Below are 22,572 nucleotides of genomic sequence, written 5' to 3'. Positions count from 1 at the left end.
AGAGTTTTTATCATAAATGGTGTTGAATTTTGTCAAAAGCTTTTTCTACATCTATTGAGATGATCATACGGTTTTTATTCTTTAATTTGTTAATATGGTATATCACACTGATTGATTTTCATAATATTGAAGAATCCTTGTTTCCCTGTGATAAATACCACTTGATCATTGTGTATGATCCTTTTAATGTGTTGTTGGATTCTGTTTCCTAGTATTTTGTTGAGAATTTTTGCATCTTTGTTCATCATCAGTGACATTGGTCTGTAATTTTTGTGTGTGTGTGACGTCTTTGTCTGGTTTTGGTATCAGGGTGATGGTGGCCTTGTAGAATAATCTTGGGAGTGTTTCTCCCTCTTCAATTTTTGGAAGAGTTTGAGAAGGATAGGTGTTATCTCTTCTCTAAATATTTGATAGAATTCACCTGTGAAGCCATCTGGTCCTGGACTTTTGTTTCTTAATTTTCAATTTCATTACTTGTGATTGGTCTGTTTATATTTTCTATTTCTTCCTGGTTCGGTCTCGGAAGGTTATCCCTTTCCAAGAATCTGTCCATTTCTTCCAGGTTGTCCATTTTATTGGCATATAGTTGCTTCCCTTTTTCATTTCTGATGTTATTTACTTGGGCCCTTTCTCTTTTTTTCTTGATGAGTTGAATAAAGGATTTATCAATTTTATCTTTTCAAAGAAACAGCTCTTAGTTTCATTAATCTTTTCTACTTTTTTAGAAATAGGCTCTATTTTATTTATTACTGCATGGATGTTTATAATTTCTTTCCTTCAACTAACTTTTGTTTGTTCTTCTTTTTCTAGTTGCTTTAGGTTTAAGGTTAGATTCTTTATTTGAGACTTTTCTTTCCTGAAGTAGTCTTGTATCACACTACAAACTGTCCTCTTAGAGCTGCTTTTGCTGCATCCCAGAGATTTCAGATCACTGCATTTTTTATTTCATTTTTCTCCATGTATTTTTTTAAAATTTCTTCTTTGATTTCTTCAGTGATCCCTTCAGTGATCCATTGGTTGTTTAGTGGCATATTGTTTGGCCTCCACATGTTTTTTTGCTGCTTTTTCTTGTACTTGGTTTCTAGTCTCATAGAGCTGTGATCAGAAAAGATGCTTGGTAAGATTTCAATTTTCTTAAATTTACTGAGACTTATTTTGTGGCCTAGCATGTAATTTATCCTGGAGAATGTTCCATGTGCACTTGCAAAGAATGTGTATTCTGTTGCTTTTGGAATGCGTGTTCTATATAAACATCTATTAAGTCCATCTGGTCTAGTGTGTCGTTTAGGCCATTGTTTCCTTATTAATTTTCTGTGTGGATGACCTGTCCATTCATGTAAGTGGGGTGTTAAAGTCCCTAGTACAGTAAGTCTCCTACATACGAACGAGTTCTCTTCCGAGAGCATGTTCATAAGTCCCATTTGTTCCTTAAGTCCAACAAAGTTAGCCTAGTTACCCAACTAACACAATCAACTATATAGTACTGTATTGTAATAGGTTTATAATGCTTTTCACACAAATAATACATTAAAAACACAAAAAATATAGAAAACATTTTTAATCTTACAGTACAGTACTTCAAAAAGTACAGTAGAAGGGCTTCCCTGGTAGCACAGTGGTTGAGAGTCCACCTGCTGATTCAGGGGACGTGGGTTCGTGCCCCAGTCCAGGAGGATCCCATGTGCTGCGGAGTTGCTGGGCCCGTGAGCCATGGCCGCTGAGCCTGTGCATCCGGAGCCTGTGCTCCGCAACGGGAGAGGCCACAACAGTGAGAGGCCTACATACCGCAAAAAAAAAAAAAAAAAAAAACAGTAGAGGAGTACAACAATTGGCACACAGGGCATTTTCGCATCTTTGAAAGTTTGCAACTTGAAGGTTCACGTGTAGGGGACTGTATTGGAAACCTGGATGGAGTCAAAAGAGAGAGCAAAGATCAAAATGTCTGTGGGTTTTCTATAAACATGTAAATTTCCAGATGAAAACTATTCTTACAGAAAATCTGTTTGTATTTCGTTGCAGATAAATTTCTGAATAATTTCATTCCTCAGTAGGGATTGCCTGTTTTCATTGCCTGTGACAGAGGGACCCATATTATAGATCTTGTTGTTAAATCAGTAAATTCTTTAACACACACACACACACACACAAAGTTCCTAGTATTATGTGCTACTGTTGATTTTCGCCCTTTATGTCTGTTAATATGTTTAAGTGTTCCTATGTTGGGTGCATATATATTTACAACTGTTACATTTTCTTCTTGGATTAATCCCTTGATTATTATGTAATGTCTCCTTCTTTGGCTCTCCTAACAGTCTTTGTTTTAATGTCTATTTTATCTAAGTATTGCACCCCTGCTTCTTGTTGATTTCTTTTTGCATGTAATACCTTTTTCCATCCTCTCACTCTCAGTCTGTGTCTTTAGATCTCAACTGAGTCTCTTGTAGGCAGTATATATATATGGCTTTTATTTTTGTATACATTCAGTCACTATGTCTTTTGATTAGAGAATTTATTCCATTTACATTTAAAGTAATTATGGACAGGTAGGTATTTCCATTTTTTAATTGCTTCGGGGTTGTTTTCTGTAACTCTTTTGTTCCTTTCTTCTTTCCTTCTCTTCCCTTGTGATTTGATGATGTTTTCAGTGTTGTTTGGCTTCCTGTCTCTTTTTTTGTGTGTATCTATTATAGATTTTTGGTTTATGGTTACCATTAGGTTTATACATAGATGTAGATAGGTCTATCTGTATCTATATATGATTATTTTAAGTGCTTATCTCTTAATTTCAAACAAACACATTTTAACAACTCTGCATTTTTACTCCCCTCCCTTTTTGCAATTACTGTTTTTGTCATCGTACTTTATATCTAGTTTTATGTATCCCTTAACGGCTTATTGTGGATATAGGTGATTTTACTACTTTTGTCTTTTAACCTTCCTACTAGCTTTGTATGTGGTTGATTTACTACCTTAACTTTACTACCTTATACTTACCTTTACCAATGAGCTTTTTCTTTTCATAATTTTCATGTTTCTAGTTGTGGCCTTTTCTTTTTCACTTAGAGAAGTCCCTTTAACATTTCTTGTAAAGCTGATTTGGTGGTACTGAACTCTTTTAGCTTTTGCCTGTCTGTAAAACTTTTGATCTCTTCATCAAATCTGAATGAAAGACTTGCCAAGTAGAGTATTCTTGGTTGTGGGTTTTCCCTTTCATCACTTCAGCTATATCTTGCCACTCTTTTCTGGCCTGCAGAGTTTCTGCTGAAAAGTCATCTGATAGCCTTATGGGAGTTCCCTAGTACATAATTTGTTGCTTTTCCCTTGCTACTTTTAATAATATCCCTTTATCTTTGATTAATTACAGAGTGTTTTGGTGTGGTCCTCTTTGGGTTGATCATGTTTGGGACTCTCCGTGCTTCCTAGACTTGCATGTTTGTTTCATTTCACAGGTTAGGGAAGTTTGCAGCTGTTTTGGCTTCAAATATGTTCTCCGTCCCTTTCTCTGTCTTCTCCTTCTGGGACCCCTGTAATGTAAATGTTAGTATATGTGATGTTTTCCCAGAGGTCTCTTAAAAAACTGTCCTCATTTCTATCCTTTTTTTCTATTCAGCTTGAATGATTTCCACTAATCTGTCTTACAGCTTGCTGATCCATTCCTCTGTATTACTTAATCTACTGTTGATTCCTTCTAGTGTATTTTTCATTTCAGTTATTATATTTTCATCTGTTTGGTTCTTTATATTTTCTCTTTGTTAAAACCTTCTAACCTCACTCTGTTCATCCGTTCTCTAGAGTTCCTTTTTTTGTTGCTGTTCTGCCTTATTTTTTTATTGAAGAATAGTTGATTTACAGTGTTGTGTTAATTTCTGCTGTACAGAAAAGTGATTCAGTTATACATATATACACATTCTCTTTTTACATTCTTTTCCATTATGGTTTATCACAGGATATTGAATATAAGTTCTCTATGCTTTACAGTAGGACCTTGTTTATCCATTCCATGTCTGGTGAGGGGGTCCAGATTCTGCGGAGGCTGGCTGAGGGGCCCAAAGTGTCTCAGAGCTGGTATTGGCCTGCCGGTGGGTGGGGCTGGGGCCCAGCAGGTTTGGGGTTGGTGCCAGCCTACTGATAGGTTGGAGCCAGGTTCCAAGGCCTCTTGCTGCAGGCCCTGGGGGGTCCCAGTTATAGTGCTTGTGTGCTCTGGTGGACAGGGCCATGTCCATGAGTGGCTGTGGGCTCAAGGTGTTTTAAGGTAACCTGCCCACTGGTGGGTGGGGCTGTGTCCCTGCCCAGCTAGTCGCTTGGCCTGAGGCATTCCAGTACCGGTGCCTACAGGCTGGTGGGTGTGGGCGGTACTGGGTCCTGAGGCTGATGAGTTAGAGCACCATTTACAAAATGGTGCTCACCAGCACCTGTGTCCATGTGGTAGAAAAAGCTCCCCAGAGTGGTTACCATGAGTGTCTGTGTCCCCAGGGTGAGGTCCAGTTGCCTCCTACCACCCCAGGAAACTCGCCAAGATCAGTGTGTGGGTCTGACCCAGGGTCCTTTCAAATTACTGCTTCTGCCCTGGGTGCCACAGTGTGTAAGATTTTGTGTGTACCTTTTAAGAGTGGAGTCTTGGGCTTCTCTGGTGGCACAGTGGTTGAGAGTCCGTCTGCCGATGCAGGGGACATGGGTTCGTGCTCTGGTCCGGGAAGATCCCACATGCCATGGAGCGGCTGGGCCCATGAGCCATGGCCGCTGAGCCTGAGTGTCCGAAGCCTGTGCTCTGCAATGGGAGAGGCCACAACAGTGAGAGGCCTGCGTACCACAAAAAAAGAAAAAAACGAGTGGAGTCTCTATATACCACAGCCCACAGGGTTTCCTGAAAGAAAGCCCCACTAGCCTTCAAAGCCAAATATTGTGGGTACTCATCTTTCCAGTGGAGGACCCCTGGGCTGTGGAGCCCAATGTGGGGTTCAGACCCCTCACTCCTTGGGGAGAACCTCTTCAATTCTAGTTATTTTCCTGTTTGTAGGTTGCCTACCAGGGGTACGGCTCTTGACTATACCACAACCCCACTCATCCTACCCATCTTACTGTGGTTCTTTCTTGGTATCTTTAGTTGTAGAGGTCTTTTCTGGTAGGTTTTGGTCTTTCTCATCAGTAGTTTCTCTGTAAATAGTAATTTTGGTGTGAGAGCAGGTGAGCTCAGAGTCTTCCTAATACACCAACTCTCATTTTTCTAAAAGTTCATGGAGGGGAATGACCTTGAAGATCTTTATTCAGATGAAAATAATAGTAACTACCAAGGTGTAAATGCATACTACGTTCCAGACAATGTACTAAGCATTTTTAGAAATACCTTATTTGAATTTCTTACAACATCTATAGATGTGCTCTCATAGTTCAGTTAAGGAAGTTGGTGCTTAGAGACATTATACAGTATGCAGATTGTACCATGGTCTGTGTGGCTCCAAAGTCCCCATTCTTTCAACCATACTGCTCTGAAGTGTTGTAAGTTGCTATGTGATTTACCCTATATAAACTAGCTGACACCTCAATAGCATAGAATCCACAGTACTGCTTATTATGCTTTACTGGCTGTATGACTTTAGGCAAATTACCTAATCTCTCTGTGTCTCAGTTGCCACATCTGAAAATGGGGATATTAATACTACTCTCTTTTAGGGTTGTGGGTAGCTTAAATGAATAAGTATATGCCAACTGCTTAAAACAGTGCCTGGCACAAAGTAAGGACAAATGCTAACTGCTGTCATCATCATCATCACAATTACCTCTTTCCAAGGCAAACGGGATGCTTAACGTACTAAGTCTTGGTAATAAATATTCTTAGAATGTGGAACTAGGACCAGCTTTTAAATCCGTGAGCTCAGAAACTCATCATTCAACAAGTACCCTTCATATTAGGGACTAAGGCTCAAAGAGAAGTATGAAACAAGGTCTTTACCTTTATGTCATTTACAATCTAGGTAAACAAAATGTAACTCACATGAAGTACTTCAGTGCTGAACAGGTCTGTACAAACTCAAGTGTGGTCACGGTAAATGTGGGCTGACTCAGTCACAGGAGACTTCCTGGAGGAGCTGGGACTTGCGCTGGGCTTTGCAGAAGGGCAGGATTTAGAATGCAGGCATTCCAGGTGAGGGAAGCTGCTAAGCAGTAGAATGGAGGCAAACCTGGTGGGGAGGAGCATGACCGGACTGAGCAGAGAGTGGAACAGGGGGAGCAGCAATAATAAGATTTGGGTTGAGTTACCCTTGGAATGTATCCTTCCAAAACAGACAGCAGGTAATTTTTCTTTAATCCAGTCAGCCTTAAGTAAGAGAATATGTGGTTTACAAAGTTATCATTTCTGTCACTACTCTCTTGAGAATCTTTGGGAATGATATGTTCCGACTTCCAGAGTAATAAGTCTTCTGTCCCTTTGGCACAGTGAGGAACGCACAGCAGAAGCACATCCTCGCAGCCCATAAGGTCATCCACAGGCACACGGAAGACATGCTCCAGAAGCATTGTGTTGAGCAACAGCAAGCATCAGACACTGAGCTACTTGAGGGAGAAACTGAAAATGAGCAAAACAGCTAAGGTACGTTTGATTTTTCATCTGGAAGTAGAGAGGAGGACAAGCAGCCTCATTCAGCTCTGCGCTGTACTCTAACAATCATAATGTGGAAAATGAAGCATTCCCACTTAAACTGGTGCATTTCATGCATCTATTTGACAGGCCTGAAGCAGTTACTGTTTGCTAAGGTTTCCACTACAGAGTCAAGAAAAAAGTGTCCTCATGCTTTCTTTCTGTCTGATTGTGGCAGCCCAGATTGAATGGGGGAATACAGGGGAAAAAATTAGTGCATTTCATCTGGGTTATGGAATCTGCTATTGAAAGTTGTTAGAGAACAGAGTTGATATGACAGAAACTGGACTCTTGTGACCAGAAAACAGGACTCAAAGTTACTTTTATAGGTTCTTTTAGCATATGACTGTATGCCATCACAGATAAAGCTACAAAATGTGTCACTGTTACTAAAAAAAAAAAAAAGCTTGTTCTTAGGGGGTACGTTGTCTAACTCCACATCGCACTGTTCTAGCTATAAACATGGCATGAGGCACAGCCTGCCCAATTCTAGCCCTGATGCCCTCTGCAGTATCAACCAGGGGCCTGGTCTTAGGTGCAACTGAACATTCATACTCACAAGACTAATAGGCCATATTTGGTATGATTTGAGTATCGATCTACTCAGAAAGACAGATATAATACAGGACCCACAGCTTCCAGCAGGGTAGCATCAGGTGTTTCTCTTCCTGTGGGAGCTCTCACTGAATCCACACAGAAGACCACATAGCTGTTTCCTTTAGCCCCCAGGTTACAAAGCTCAGGTGCAAGGAAAAGAGAACAGGTGCATTGGGTGGGTGCAGGAGTTTACATGCTCCTGGACCAGTATCTCTTGTAATAATTCCATCAGCATAGTTTCCAGGGCCGCCCCCCCCCCCCCAATGGATTTGCCCAGTTACAAAAGTCAGCACACTTAGGAAACCTGAAAGTCACAGTTTCCTGTTAGGTATTAATAACTTATTTATAATTCCTCCAAGTCAGATGCTAGTTCCAATCAGGGGTCATTTTTACCTTAAGTAGTGTTGCTTAGTAACACAGTTGACACGTACCACCTTATCACATTACTGGAAAACAGAGCTAGAGGGTCAGTTCAAAGTAAAATTCTCATGAGAAGGGGAAATGGAGTGAACCTTTTGCCTCTACCTTGTCCCTTAACATCCCCACGGTAGAGGCACGTCATCTGTTATTTTGGCCTTGAGGGTGTGCTCTCAGGTTAGGGAAGGTACTAAGGCTTTGGGGGAAATTTGCACCTGGCATTGAGAAGGTTTGGGTGTTGGTAGCTCTACCTCTAACTATATAATCTTATACAAATAATTTCGCTTCACTTGAGGTTTACCCATGAACATGTGACCAAGAGACCTTCTGCAGGGAAATCTACTGGGACCTTAAGTATCAGAGACGCGCATGGTAGGAAGTTTCAGATAAGGGGGCAGTTAAGAAAGAGAGCAGAGGGAAAACTGATAATTCTTAAATAACAAACTATGGCTGTAAATTACAGCAGAAAATCCTTTGTTTTTCATTAATAATGAAATAACCTCTGAAATCACTGAAGATATAAGCCATGTATTTACATATAATGTTATATACTATTCTATATAATATAAATTCAAGGATCAAAGCCTTTTGCCTATCTATCTTATTATTGTTAAAAATCAGCCTTAGAAATCCATTTCCTCTGTCAGGTCCCTTGGGTCTATCCCTATATGGTTGATGTTGGAGAGTGAGGGAAGGAAGCTGAGAGCATGCACTGGGAAGAGCTCAGGTGCAAGGCGTTGCTAGCCAATTCTCCAAGCAGATGAAGAATTGAGTGCCTTGGTCCTGAAACAGTGATCTGGACAGCATATCATCACAGCATTCTCTGGACATATAAACAAACAGACCCAGCTTTCTGGTGGAAGACAGGAGATGATGAGGGCTAACTTAAGGCAATAATAAAAATTATAACAATGAGCCTAGACACACAGCTGAGACAAGATGGCAGAGTAGAAGGACATGAGCTCACCTCTTCTTAGGGAAACACTGAAGTCACAACTAACTGCTGAACAAGAATTGACAAAAAAATGCTGGAACTTACCAAAAAAGATACCCTACATCCAAAGACAAAGAAAAAGCCACAACGAGATGGTAGGAGGAGCATGATAATCAAATCCCATACATGCCAGGTGGGTGACCCACAGCCTTGAAAACAATTTTACCACAGAAGTTCACCCACAGGAATGAAGGTTCTGAGCCCCATGTCAGGCTCCCCAGCCTGGGGGTCTGGCAATGGGAGGAGGAGCCCCCAGAGAGTCTGGCTTTGAAGGCCATCAGGTTTTGATCACAGGAATTCCACGGGACTGGGGGAAACTCCACTCTTGGAGGGTGCACGCAGCGTCTCATGTGCACCATGAACCAGGGAGAAAAGCAGTAACCTCGTAAGAGACTGGGCAGTCTTACCTGCTAGTATTGGAGGGTCTCCTGTGGAGTTATGCACCTGTGGCTCACTGCAAGGACAAGAACACTGGTGGCAATAGTTCTGGGGAGTACTCATTGGCGTGAGCCCTCCTGGAGGCCACCATTTTCTCACCAAGACCTGGCCCCACCCAACAGCCTGTAGGCTCCACTGCTGGGACACCTCAGGCCAAACAACCAACAGGGTGGGAACACAGCCCCACCCATCAACAGACAGGCTGCTTAAAGTCTTCCTGAGCACACAGTTGCCTGACAAACATACCCCTTGACATGGCCCTGCCCATCAGAGGGACAAGAGCCAGCTCCACCCACCACTGGGCAGAAACCAGTCCCTCCCACCAGGAAGCCTACACAAGCCTCTTAGCCTCATCCACCAGGGGGCAGGCAGCAGAAGCAAGAAGAACTACAACCCTGCAGCCTGCGGAACAGAAACTGCAATTACAGAAAGTTAGACAAAATGAGACAGTAGAGGAATGTGTCCCAGATGAAGGAACAAGATAAAACTCCAGAAGAACAACTAAGTGAAGGGGAGACAGGCAGTCTACCTGAAAAACAATTCAGAGTAATGATAGTAAAGACGATCCAAGATCTCAGAAAAAGAATGGAGGCACAGATTGAGAAGATCTTTGTTTAACAAAGAGCTAGAAGCTTTAAAGAACAAACAGAGATGAACAATACAATAACTGAAATGAAAGATATATGAGAAGGAATAACTGAGGCAGAAGAACAGATAAGTGAGCTGGAAGACAGAATGGTGGAAATCACTGCTGTGGAACAGAATAAAGAAAAAAGAATGAGAAGAAATGAGGACAGTATAAGAGACCTCTGGGACAACATTAAACATACCAACACTTGCTTTATAAGGGTCCCAGAAGGAGAAAGGACCTGAGAAAATATTTGAAGAGATAATAGCTGAAAACTTCCCTAACATGGGAAAGGAAACAGTCACCCAAATCCAGGAAGTGCAGAGAGTCCCAGGCAGAATAAACCCAAGAAGGGATACACCAAGACACACAGTGATGAAATTGACCAAAATTAAAGACAAACAAAAAAACCTTAAAAGCAACATACAAGGCAATTCTCACAAGGTTATCAGCTGATTTCTCAGCAGAAACTCTGCAAGCCGGAGGGGAGTCACATGATATATTTAAAGTGATGAAAAGGAAGAACCAATAACCAAGAATAAGCTACCCAGCAAGGCTCTCAGATTCGATGGAGAAATCAAAAGCTCAAGCAAAAGCTAATAAGAGAATTTAGTACCACCAGACCAGCTTTGCAACAAATGCTGAATGAAATTTTCTAGGTGGAAAAGAAAAGGCCACAATTAGAAACAAGAAAATTATGAATGGAAAAACTCACCAGTAAAGGCAAACATATGGTAAAGGTAGGAAATCATCTACACACAAATAGTATATCAAAACCAGCAATCATGAGAAAAGGAGAGCACAAATGCAGGCTATTGGAAATGCATTTGAAATTAAAAGACCAGCAACTCAAAACAATTTTGTTTATATATAGACAGCTATATCAAAACCTCATGGGAATGGCAAACCAAAAAGCTACAATAGATAAACACACAAAAAAGAAAAGAAATCCAAACACAACACTGAAGTCAGTCATCAAATCACAAGAGAAGGGAACAAAAGAGGAAGGAAATTAAAAAGACCTACAAAAACAAATCCAAAACAATTAACAAAATGGCAATAAGAAAATACATATCAATATTTACCTTAAAAATAAATGGAGTATATGCCACAACCAAAAAACAGACTGGCTGAATGGATACGAAAACAAGACCCATATATATGCTGTCTACAAAAGACCCACTTCAGATATAGGGACACATACAGACTGAAAGTGAGGGAATGGAAAAAGAGATTCCATGTAAATGGAAATCAAAAGAAAGCTGGAGTAGCAATATTCATATCAAACAAAATAGACTTTAAAATAAAGACTATTTACAAGAGACAAAGGACACTACATAATGATCAAGGGATTAATCCAAGAAGAAGATACAACAATTGTAAATATGTATGGACCCAACATAGGAGCACCTCAATATATAAGGCAAATAGTAACAGCCATTAAAGGAGAAATCCCCCACATAATAATAGTGGTGGACTTTAACACCCCACTTTCATCAATGCACAGATCATCCAGAAAGAAAATCAGTAAGGAACCACAGGCCTTATATGACACATTAGACCAGGTGGGCTTAATTGATATTTATAGAGCATGCCATTCAAAAGCAGCAGAATACACATTCTTCTCAAGTGCACATTCTTCTCCAGGATTGATCACATGCTGGGCCACAAAGTGAGCCTCAGTAAATTTAAGAAAACTGAAATCATATCAAGCATCTTTTCTGACCACAACGCTATGGGATTAAAAATCAACTACAAGAAAATAAACTATAAAAAACACATGGAGTCTAAAGAGTATGCAATTAAACAACCAATGGATCACTGAAGAAATCAAAGAGGAAATAAAAAATACCTAGAGACAAAACAAAAGCATGACAATCCAAAACTTATGAAACACTTCAATCCAGAGAGGGTAGCTTTTTTTACAGCACAGATAGAGGATGTCTCCCAGGAAAGTAAAATATCAGTCCCCCTCTCTGGAATGGAATTTACTCTCTTGACCTCCACAGCAAAGTTTCTCTGTCTCTCTCTGTCTCTCTCTGTCTCTCTGTCTCTCTGTCTCTCTCTGTCACTCTCTCTCTCTCTCATATGAATAGGAATCCAGCAGCCCTATATAATGTCTGTCTTTCCCCCTGTGGAGTTCCTTATCCATACTGTACCCCAAAACATATGCATGTGCCATCTAGCCCTCACCAAATCACCGTTGTGAGAACTGATTTCTCACAAGGTTTTCTGTGAGTAGTAAGTGGTTCTTGTCTCTGACTCAAAGAACCTTCTGTACCCACACATGTATGCACATACATTAAAAAAAACTTATGGGATGCAGCAAAAGCAGTTCTAAGAGGGAATTTTACAGCAATACAATCATACCTCAAGAAACAAGAAAAATCTCAAATAAACAACCTAACATACACCTAAAGCAACTAGAGAAAGAAGAACAAACAAAACCCAAAGTTAGTAGAAAGAGCGAAATCGTAAAGATCAGAGCAGAAATAAATGAAATAGAAATGAAGAAAACAATAGAAAAGATCAATGAAACTAAAAGCTGGTTCTTTGAAAAGATAAACAAAATTGATAAGCCTTTAGTCAGACTCATCAAGAAAAAGAGGGAGAAGGCTCAAATCAATAAAATTAGAAATGAAAAGGGAGTAGTTACAATGGACACCACAGAAATACACAAGAACATAAGCGACTACTACAGGCAACTATATGCCAATAAATGGACAACCTAGTAGAAATGGACGAATTCTTAGAAAGATACAATCTCTCAAGACTGAACCAAGAAGAAACAGAAAATATGAACAGGCCAATCACAAGTACTGAAATTGAAACTGTGATTTAAAAACTTACAACAAACAAAAGTCCAGGACTAGATGGCAGGTCACAGGTGAATTCTATCAGCCATTTAGAGAAGAACTAACACCTACCCTTCTCATTTAGAGAAGAGCTAACACCTATCCTTCTCAAACTCTTCCAAAATGTAGCGGAGGGAGGAAGACTCTCAAACTCATTCTATGAGGCCAACATCAACCTAATACCAAAACCAAACAAAGATAACACCAAAAAAAAAAAAAGCAAGAAAAGAAAGGAAAGAGAGAGAGAGAGAGAGAAAGCAAGAAAAGAAAGAAAGAAAATAAATTTACAGGCCAATATCACAGATGAACACAGATGCAAAAATCCTCAACAAAATACTAGCAGACAGAATCCAACAACACATTAAAAGGATCATACACCATGATCAAGTGGTATTTATCCAGGGATCAAGGATTCTTTAATATTTGCAAATCAATGTGATACACCATATTAAGAAATTGAAGAATAAAAACCATATGATCGTCTCAATAGATGCAGAAAAAGCTTTTGACAAACTTCAACACCCATTTATGATAAAAACTCCCCAGAAAGTTGAGGAACCTACCTCAACAGAATAAAGGCCATGTAAGACAAATTTACAGGTAACATCATACTCACAAATTGAAAAGCTGAAAGCATTTTCTCTAAGATGAGGAACAAGGATGTCCACTCTCACCACTTTTATTCAACATAGTTTTGGAAGTCCTAGCCATGGCATTCAGAGAAGAAAAAGAAATAACAGGAATCCAAATTGGAGAAGAAAAACTCACTCTTTGCAGACGACATGATACTATACATAGAAGCTCTTTTTAAGATGCTACCAGAAGGGACTTCTCTGGTGGTGCAGTGGTTAAAAATCTTCCTGCCACTGCAGGGGACACGGGTTTGAACCTTGGTCCAGGAAGATCCCACATGCCACGAAGCAACTAAGCCCATGTGCCACAACTACTGAGCATGCACTCTAGAGCCCGCGAGCCACAACTACTAAGCCCGCATGCCACAACAAGCCCGCGTGCCTAGAGCCCATGCTCCACAACAAGAAAAGCCACCGTGATGAGAAACCCACACACCGCAATGAAGAGTAGCCCCCACTCGCTGCAACTAGAGAAAGCCTGTGCACAGCAATGAAGACCCAAAACAGCCAAAAATAAATAAATTTACATATTTAAAAAAAGATGCTACCAGAAAACTACCAGAGCTCATCAGTTAATTTGATAAAGTTTCAGGATACAAAATAAATATGCAGAAATCTATTGCATTTCTATACATTAATAACAAAAGATCAGAAAATTAAAGAAACAATCCCACTTACCATCACATCAAAAAGAGTAAAATACCTAGGAATAAACCTACCTACGGAGGCAAAAGACCTGTACTCCGAAAATTATGATACTGATGAAACAAATCGAAGATGACACAAACAGATGCAAAGTTATACCATGTTCTTGGATTGGAAGAATCAATATCGTCAAAATGACTATACTACCCAAGGCAATCTACAGATTCAATACAACCCCTATCAAATTACCAATGGCATTTTTCACAGAACTAGAATAAAACATTTTAAAATTTGCATGTTAACAGAAAAGACCCCAAATAGCCAAAGCAATCCTAAGAAAGAAAAACGAAGCTGGAGGAATCAGGTTCCCAAACTTCAGACTATACTACAAAGCTACAGTCATCAAGATAGTATGGTACTGGCACAAAAACAGAACTATAAATCAATGGAACAGGATAGAAAGCCCAGAAATAAATGCACCTATGGTCAATTAATCAACAATAAAGGAGGCAAGAGTTTACAATGGATAAAAGACAGCCCTTCAATAAGTGGTGCTGGGAAAACTGGACTGCATGTAAAAGAATGAAATTAGAACACTCCCTAACACCATACACAAAAATAAACTCAAAATGGATTAAAGACCTAAATGTAAGACCAGATACTATAAAACTCTTAGAGAAAAACATATAACACTCTGACATAAATCGCAGCAACACCTTTTTCAACCCATCTCCAGAGTAATGGAAATAAAAACAAAAGTAAACAAATGGGACCTAATTAAACTCAAAGGCTTTTGCACAGCAAAAGAAACCATAAACAAAATGAAAATACAACCCACAGACTGGGGGAAAATATTTGCAAATGATACGACCGACAAGGGATTAGTTTCCAAAATTTACAAACAGCTCATGCAGCTCAATATCAAAAAAACAAACAACCCAATCAAAAAATGGGCAGAAGACCTTAGGAGACATTTCTCCAAAGAAAACATACAGATGGCCAAGAGGCACATGAAAAGATGTTCAACAATGCTAATAATTAGAGAGATGCAAATCAAAACTACAATGATATATCACCTCATACCAATCACAAAGGCCATCATCAAAAAATCTGCAAAAAATAAATGCTGGAGAGGGTGTGGAGAAAAGGGGACCCTCCTACACTGTTGGTGGGAATGTAAACTGGTACAGCCACATAGAAAACAGTATGGAGGTTCCTTAAAAAACTAAAAATAGAATTACCATATGATCCAGCAATCCCACTTCTGGGCATATATCTGCAGAAAACCATGCTCCAAAAGGATACATGCATCCCAATGTTCATTGCAGCACTGTTTACAATAGCCAAGACATGGAAGCAAGCTAAATGTCCATTGACAGATGAATGCATAAAGAAAATATGGTTCATATAGACAAGGGAATACTACTCAGCCATAAAAAAGAACGGAATAATGCCATTTACAGCAACATGGATGGACCTGGATATTATCATACTAAGTGAAGTCAGTCAGACAGAGATAGACAAATATCATATGACATTGCTTATATGTGGAATTTTTTAAAAGATGATACAAATGAACTTATTTACAAAACAGAGACTCACAGAGTTAGAGAATGAACTTATGGTTACCAATGGGGAACGGTGTGGGGGAGTTTGGGATTGACATGTAACACACTCCTATATTTAAAATAGATAGCCAACAAGGATCTACTGTATAGCACAGGGAACTCTGCTCAATACTCTGTAATAATGTAAATGGGAAAATAATTTGAAAACAAATAGATACATGTATATGTATAACTCAATCACTTTGCTGTACACCTGAAACTAACACAACATTGTTAATCAACTATACTCCAATATAAATTAAAAATAAATCATCTTTAATGTTGGGTAGTCATTTTTCTTACATGCAAATATTGAATACATCTGCATTTACTTCTGAGTATATAACACCTGTTCTATGACATCTACAGTGATCTTTGAAATCAAGCCATAAGAGTTTTAAAATGATTCTTTCTTTTATACTTAGGTTTTTTGTTTTTAAAAATTTATTTAATTTATTTATTTTTGGCTGCATTGGGTCTTTGTTGCTGTGTGTGGGCTTTCTCTAGTTGTGGCAAGTGGGGGCTACTCTTCATTACAGTGCACAGGCTTCTCACTATAGGGCTTCAGTAGTTGTGGCACATGGGTTCAGTAGTTGTGGCTCACGGGCTCCAGAGCGCAGGCTCAGTAGTTGTGGCACACAGGCTTGGTTGCTCCACGGCATGTGGGATCTTCCTGGACAAGGGCTTGAACCCGTGTCCCCTGCATTGGCAGGCAGATTCTTAACCACCGCGCCACCAGGGAAGCCCTATACTTAGGTTTTAATGAAATGTATTTTACTTTCACTATGTAAAGCATGTTGTGGTTATAAAATATAGTTTCAAAAAAAACCTAGTTTCCAGGCTAGCTACAGACACTCAGCAAGGAAGGTTAACCAATAAATTAATACAGTATCTTCTTAATATTTTATTAAATGGTTGGAACATGATGCTTAGTTGCCCCCCTAGTATATATCACTTCCTCTTCCTTCTCTCAGAGGGAAGGACAGATGTGAGGTTATTTAATAATATTTAGTGAGAGGGTCAGTAGGCATGGACTACTGATTAAAAACAAAATTTTTAAATCAGCTTAAAGACAACAGAGGTAATAAAATAGTGAGGCATTTCTGGAGGAAAATTTACGAGTAGAAAAATCCATTGAGCTGAGTCTGGCATTTGGAGCCATTTTTTTCCTTAGGGAATATGCAGATTCTAGTAAATGTGGCTGAAAAACTGAGCAATACTTTCACAAGCTTTGCAAAACTAGAGGGACAAAAACTGTGGAGTCAAGGTTGAGTCCCTAGTAAACCTCCTCCATTTGGGCTGGGACTCCATAAGGTTATGCCCTAGTAGAAAGTGTTCACTGGAAGTAAATCACCCCTCAAATATGCTACAGTTTAGCTTCTAATCATCTGAATGATCCAAGAAACCCTCAGTCCCATAAAACAAATTTAAAAACATCCTTGATTCCTGTTGCCTCAAGGAAATTGTCAGGGACAACACTTAAATTCCCTTTGGAGAAAGTTGGCATCATCCTAGACCTCAATTTATTTTCACAATTTTTCATGAACAAGTTCCAGAACACAACAGGATATCCGGTATATGAAGAGACATGACAATTTGAACAAGCAGCAGGAAGTACAGATAATAGAAACAGACCTAAAGGGATCTAAGCTATTGGAATTATTTAGACACAGGTTTTAGAATAACTATGCTTACTGCTATGTACTTCTAGCCTCCAGAATTGTGAGAAAATACATTTTTGTTGTTTAAGCCACCAGGTCTATGGTATTTTGTTATGGCAGCCCAATCTAAGATTTTGGTACCAAGAGTGAAGCGCTGCTGTAACAAATACCGAAATGTGTGGAAGCAACTTTGGAACTAGATAATGTGTAGAGGTGGGAAGAGTTTTGAGATGCATGCTGGGAATATGGGTGTTAAGGGCAATTCTGACAAGGTCTCAGATGGAAATGTGGAATGTGTTATTGGAAACTGGAGGAATGGCAATCCATATTATAAAGTGGCAAAGAACTTGGCTGAACTTTGTTCTAGTGTTCTGTGGAATGTAGAACTTCTGAGCAATGAAATTGGATATTTAGCTGAGAAGATTTCTAAGCAAAGTGTTGAAGGAGCAGCCTGGTTCCTCATGACTGCTTTTATAGGTTTGAAAGGAGAGAGATGAACTGAAGAAGGAATTGTTAAGCAAAACAAACAAGAACTTGTACATTTGGAAAATTCTCAGCCTATCCATATTTCAAAAGATGAGAAAATTCATTCTAAAAAAGAACACTAAAGGTGTGGCTGAACAGCTATTTGATAAAGAGTCTATGGAATTATAAGAGTAGGAACTCTGCCAGTTTGAAATGAAGGAATGGACACAAGATGAAGGAAGGCATCAGACTTCTTGGATTTGACAGGATGACATGATAGAGCCATTATGCTTCAAATGTGCACAGTTCTTTAAGAAGAGGGAAAAATAATCCTGAAGGCTTATCAACCACTTCCTCGGTTTCAACAGGTCAGATGGCCTCTGCCCAGAACCTTAAGGATGGGACCACCTATGGCACCCTACCCTGGCAGAGGTGCAGCGACAGGATCCCCACCAAGGCTGTGGGGATGGGGAACAACAAAGCTGGAGGGGTGGGGCCATCCCCAGAGCCATTGGAGTAATGCTGCCATCCCAGTGGACCTGGAAGGCAGGACACTGAGCCAAAGGGGATTAATCTTGAGCTTTAAGATCCAATAGAATTTGTCTAGCTAGGCTTTGGACTTGCTTGGGACCGATTACTCTTTTCTTCCTTCTGATTTCTCCCTTCTGGAATGGGAATATCTGTCCTATGCCTGTCCCACCATTGTATTTTAGAAGTACGTAATGTGTCTGGTTCACCGCTGGAGAGGACGAATCGTACCTTGAGTCTCACCCACGTCTGATTTAGATGAGAATTTGGACTTCAGACCTTAGAGTTGATGCTTGAATGACTTAAGATTTTGGGGCTGTTGGCATGGAATGAATGTATTCTGCATGTGAGAAGGACATGAATTTTGGGAGGCTAGGATGGAATGCAATGCTCTGAACTGTGTCCCCCCTCAAATTCGTATGTTGAAGCCCTAACCTCCAATATGATGGCATTTGGAAATGAGGACTGTGGGATACAATTAGGATTAGATGATATCATGAGGGTGGGTCCCTCATGATGGGAATAGTGCTCTTATAAGAAGAGACACCAGAGAGCTTGCTCTCTCTCTCTTTCCCTGTCATGTGAGGACATAGCAAGAAGGCAGCCATCTACAAGCCTGGAAGAGAGCCCTCCCCAGAAGCTAACCATGATGGCACCTTGAACTTGGACTTCTAGCCTCCAGAACTGTGAGAAAATAAATTTCTAATAGCCAAAACAATCTTGAGAAAGAAGAACAACGCTGGAGGTACGATACGCCCTGATTTCAAACTATACTACAAAGCTGCAGTAATCAAAACAGTATGATACTGGCACAAAAACAGATAACTTGATCAATGGAACAGAACAGAGCCCAGTAATAAACCCACACTTATATGGGCAGTTATCTATGACAAAGGAGGGAAGAATATACAATGGGGATATGCAGCCTTTATAATAAATGGTGTTGGGGAAACTAGACAGCTACATGGAAAAGAATCAAACTGGACTACTTTCTCACACCATACACAAAAGTAAATTCAAAGTAAATTAAAGACTTAAATATAAGACCTGAAACCATAAAACTTCTAGAATAAAACACAGGTAGGATGCTCTTGGACATTGGCCATAGTAGTATATTTTTTCTTGCTACGTCTCCTTAGGCAAGGGAAACAAAGCAGAAATAAACAAATAGGACTATATCAAACTAAAAAACTTTTGCACAGTTAAGGAAACTATCAACAAAATGAAAAGGCCACATACTGAATGGGAGAAAACATTTGCAAACGATATATACAGTAAGGGGTTAATATCCAAAATATACAAAGAACTCATAAAACTCAACATCAAAAAAAACTCAATTAAATAATAGGCAGAGGGGGACTTCCCTGGTGGTCCAGTGGTTGAGACTCCGCCTTCCAATGCAGGGGACACGGGTTTGATCCCTGATCAGGGAACTAAAATCCCACATGCCACGGGGCAACTAAGCCCACGCGCCGCAATTACTGAGCCCGCATGCTTTAGAGCACGTGCGCCACAACTACTGAGACTGTGCACCACAACTAGAGAGCCTGTGCACCGCAACACCTGAGCTCAAGCGCTCTGGAGCCCACATGCCACAACCAAAGAGAAGCCCGCGCACTGCAATAAAAGATCCCACATGCTGCAATGAAGATCCCGCATGCCACAACTAAGACCCGATGCAGCCAAATAAATAATTTTAAAAAATAGGCAGAGAATCCAAGTAGACTTTTTCCAAAGAAGACATACAGATGGCCAACAGGCACATGAAAAGATCCTCAACATCAATAATCATCAGAGAAATGCAAATCAAAACCACAATGAGGGCTTCCCTGGTGGCGCAGTGGTTGAGAGTCCGCCTGCCGATGCAGGGAATACGGGTTTGTGCCCTGGTCCTGGAAGATCCCACATGCCGCAGAGTGGCTGGGCCTGTGAGCCATGGCCACTGAGCCTGTGCATCTGGAGCCTGTGCTCCGCAACAGGAGAGGCCACAACAGTGAGAGGCCCGCGTACCGCAAAAAAAACCCAAAAAAACCCACAATAAGATATCACCTCACACCTGTCAGAATGACTATTATCAAAAAGACCACAAAAAACAAGTGTTGGCAAGGCTGTGGAGAAAAGGGAACCCTTGTGCACTGTTGGTGGGAATGTCAATTGGTGCAGCTACTATGGAAAACAGTATGGAAATTCCTCAAAAAATTAAAAATAGAACTACCATGTGATCCAGCAATTCCACTCCTGGGTATTTATCCAAAGAAAATGAAAACACTATTTAAAAAAGATATGTGCACCCCTATGTTCATAGCAGCATTATATACAGTTGCCAAGATATGGAAGCAACCTAAGTTCCCATCAGTAGATGAATGGGTAAAGAAGATGTGGTACATGTATACACAGTGGAATATTACTCAGCCATAAAAAAGAATGAAACCTTGCCATTTGTGATAACATGAATGGATCTACAGGATATCATTCTAAGTGAAATAAATCAGACAGAGAGAGACAAATACTGTATGATTTCACTTATATGTGAAATCTAAAAACAAAAGAAAAAATAAAATTATAACCATATAGAGAGTCATAGCTACAGAGAATGAAGAGGTGGTTTCCAGAGGGGAGGGGGTGGATGAAAGAGAGAAATAGGTGAGGGAGATTCCAGTTGCAAAATAAATGAGTCTTGGGTAGGAAGTGTACAATTTGGGGAATATAGTCAAAAATTATGTAATATTTTTGCATGGTGACAGATCATAACTAGACTTATCATGGGGATCATTTTGAAATGTATAGAAAAATCGAATCATTATGTTGTGTAACAAGAACTAACATAGTTTTGTTAAGTCAATTATACTTCAAAAACAAACTCAGAAAAAGAGATCGATTTGTGGTTACCAGAGGTGTGGGGGGAGAAGTGGAGACTGGACGAAGGCAATCAAAAGGTATAAACTTTCAGTTACAAGATAAATTAGTACTGGGGATGTAATAAACATGATAAATATAATGAACACTGCTATATGTTATATATGAAAGTGGTTAAGAGAGTAAATCCTGGGCTTTCCTGGTGGCACAGTGGTTAAGAATCCGCCTGCCAATGCAGGGGACACGGGTTCAAGCCCTGGTCCAGGAAGATCCCACATACAGTGGAGCAACTAAGCCCACGTGCCACAACTACTGAAGCCCACGCACCTAGATCCCATGCTCCACAACAAGAGAAGCCACCGCGATGAGAAGCCCGCGCACCACAACGAAGAGTAGTCCCCGCTCGCCACAACTAGAGAAAGCCCACACGCAGCAACAAAGACCCAGTGCAGCCAAAAATAAATAAATAAGTAATAAATATATTTTTTTAAAGTTTCTCTTTAAAAATAAAAAAGAGTAAATCCTGAGTTCTCATTTAAAAAGAAAAAGAAAATATGTTTCTGTTACTTAAGCTACCCAGTCTAAGGTATTTTGTTATGGCATCCTGCCTGAGCTAAGACACTTACTATGTTCAAAGAAATGAAAGTCAATATGGAAATTTTTAAGAGAACTAGAAATGATAAAAATGATATAGCAGATTTGAAGAAAATAGAAATTCTAGAATTTAAAAATACAGAAGTCAACATGAGAAACTCAATGAATAGATTTAAGAACAGGATATATACAGCTGAAGAGAAAATTCATAAATTAAAAGATCAGAATAATTTATCTAGAAAGAATCACAGAGACAAAGAATTGGAAACTACAGAAGAAGAGGATAGATGTAGTATAACTTAATCCTTAGGAAGCGACAAAAGGATAGTAGGCATGGACAATTGATTCAAGAAATCTGACTTCTAAGAGAAGAAATGTGTTGGGAAATCATATGAAATATGAATTTTCTAAAACCAATGAAAGGGTCAATGTTTAAGAAGGCTTCTTAACCCCAAGTAGACAAAATAAAAAGAAATCTATACCTAGATGCATTTTAATATGACTACTGAAAACAAAAGAAAAGAAAAATCTTAAAACTGTTGAGAGAGAAAAGATGAATTACCTTTGTAAGAGCAATAATTAAGCTGAGAGTTGACTTCTTACCAGAAACAAAGCCAGAAAATACTGGAATGATATATTCAATATGCTTAAATAGTATAATAAAACAGGATTCTATACCTTTCAAAAATATCCTTGAGAATGACAATAAAAGACATTTTCAGATAAATGAAACAGAAAATTAGTCACTAGGAGATTTGCCCTACAATAAATCACTAAAGGGTGTTCTTCAAGCAGAAGGAAAATTATCCCAGTTGGAAGGTTGGAGATAAATGAAGGATCAACATGTGGATAAATATTTATTGATGGCATATAACATAATCAGAAGAAACAGCAACAATAGCAGCAGTACAGTTATACAACAACAATAGTATGTAAGTCAGAAAGGGCATAGATGGGTTAAATTGTTCCAAGGCACTTGCATTGTCTAGGAAGAGGATAAAAGTATCACCTAACATTA

The 22,572-nt window shown here is 39.5% G+C and overlaps 1 protein-coding gene, 1 long non-coding RNA gene and 1 other non-coding gene across 10 annotated transcripts in view; 2 read left to right on the top strand and 1 right to left on the bottom strand.

Moving 5' to 3' along the window:
* Positions 1-22,572, top strand: part of CFAP91 (cilia and flagella associated protein 91) — a 155,469-nt gene that overhangs the window by 122,246 nt on the left and 10,651 nt on the right. For 5 of the 8 annotated variants that reach the window (XM_033855795.2, XM_033855793.2, XM_033855792.2 and 2 more), the window contains exon 17: positions 6,437-6,589. In XM_033855795.2, coding sequence (XP_033711686.1) covers positions 6,437-6,588 — 152 coding nt within the window. In that variant the 3' untranslated portion in view covers position 6,589. Of the gene's footprint in view, positions 1-6,436; positions 6,590-22,572 lie in introns of those variants that run through there. The other 3 variants (XM_073804196.1, XM_073804198.1, XM_073804199.1) reach the window with 1 other exon arrangement.
* Positions 1,529-5,139, bottom strand: LOC141278588 (uncharacterized). The gene is made up of 3 exons (XR_012331510.1): positions 5,080-5,139; positions 4,601-4,768; positions 1,529-1,904 (listed from the first exon to the last, which is right to left on the bottom strand). It is a non-coding gene; the product is annotated as an uncharacterized lncRNA (long non-coding RNA).
* LOC117312255 (small nucleolar RNA SNORA31) lies at positions 6,711-6,841 on the top strand. Its single transcript, XR_004526514.1, has one exon. It is a non-coding gene; the product is annotated as a small nucleolar RNA SNORA31 (small nucleolar RNA).

This window comes from Tursiops truncatus, chromosome 4 (assembly GCF_011762595.2).
Source record: "Tursiops truncatus isolate mTurTru1 chromosome 4, mTurTru1.mat.Y, whole genome shotgun sequence".
NCBI classification, from domain to species: Eukaryota; Metazoa; Chordata; class Mammalia; order Artiodactyla; family Delphinidae; genus Tursiops; species Tursiops truncatus.
The sequence above is the reverse complement of the archived record's forward strand: the minus strand, read 5'-3'. Positions and strand labels throughout refer to the sequence as shown.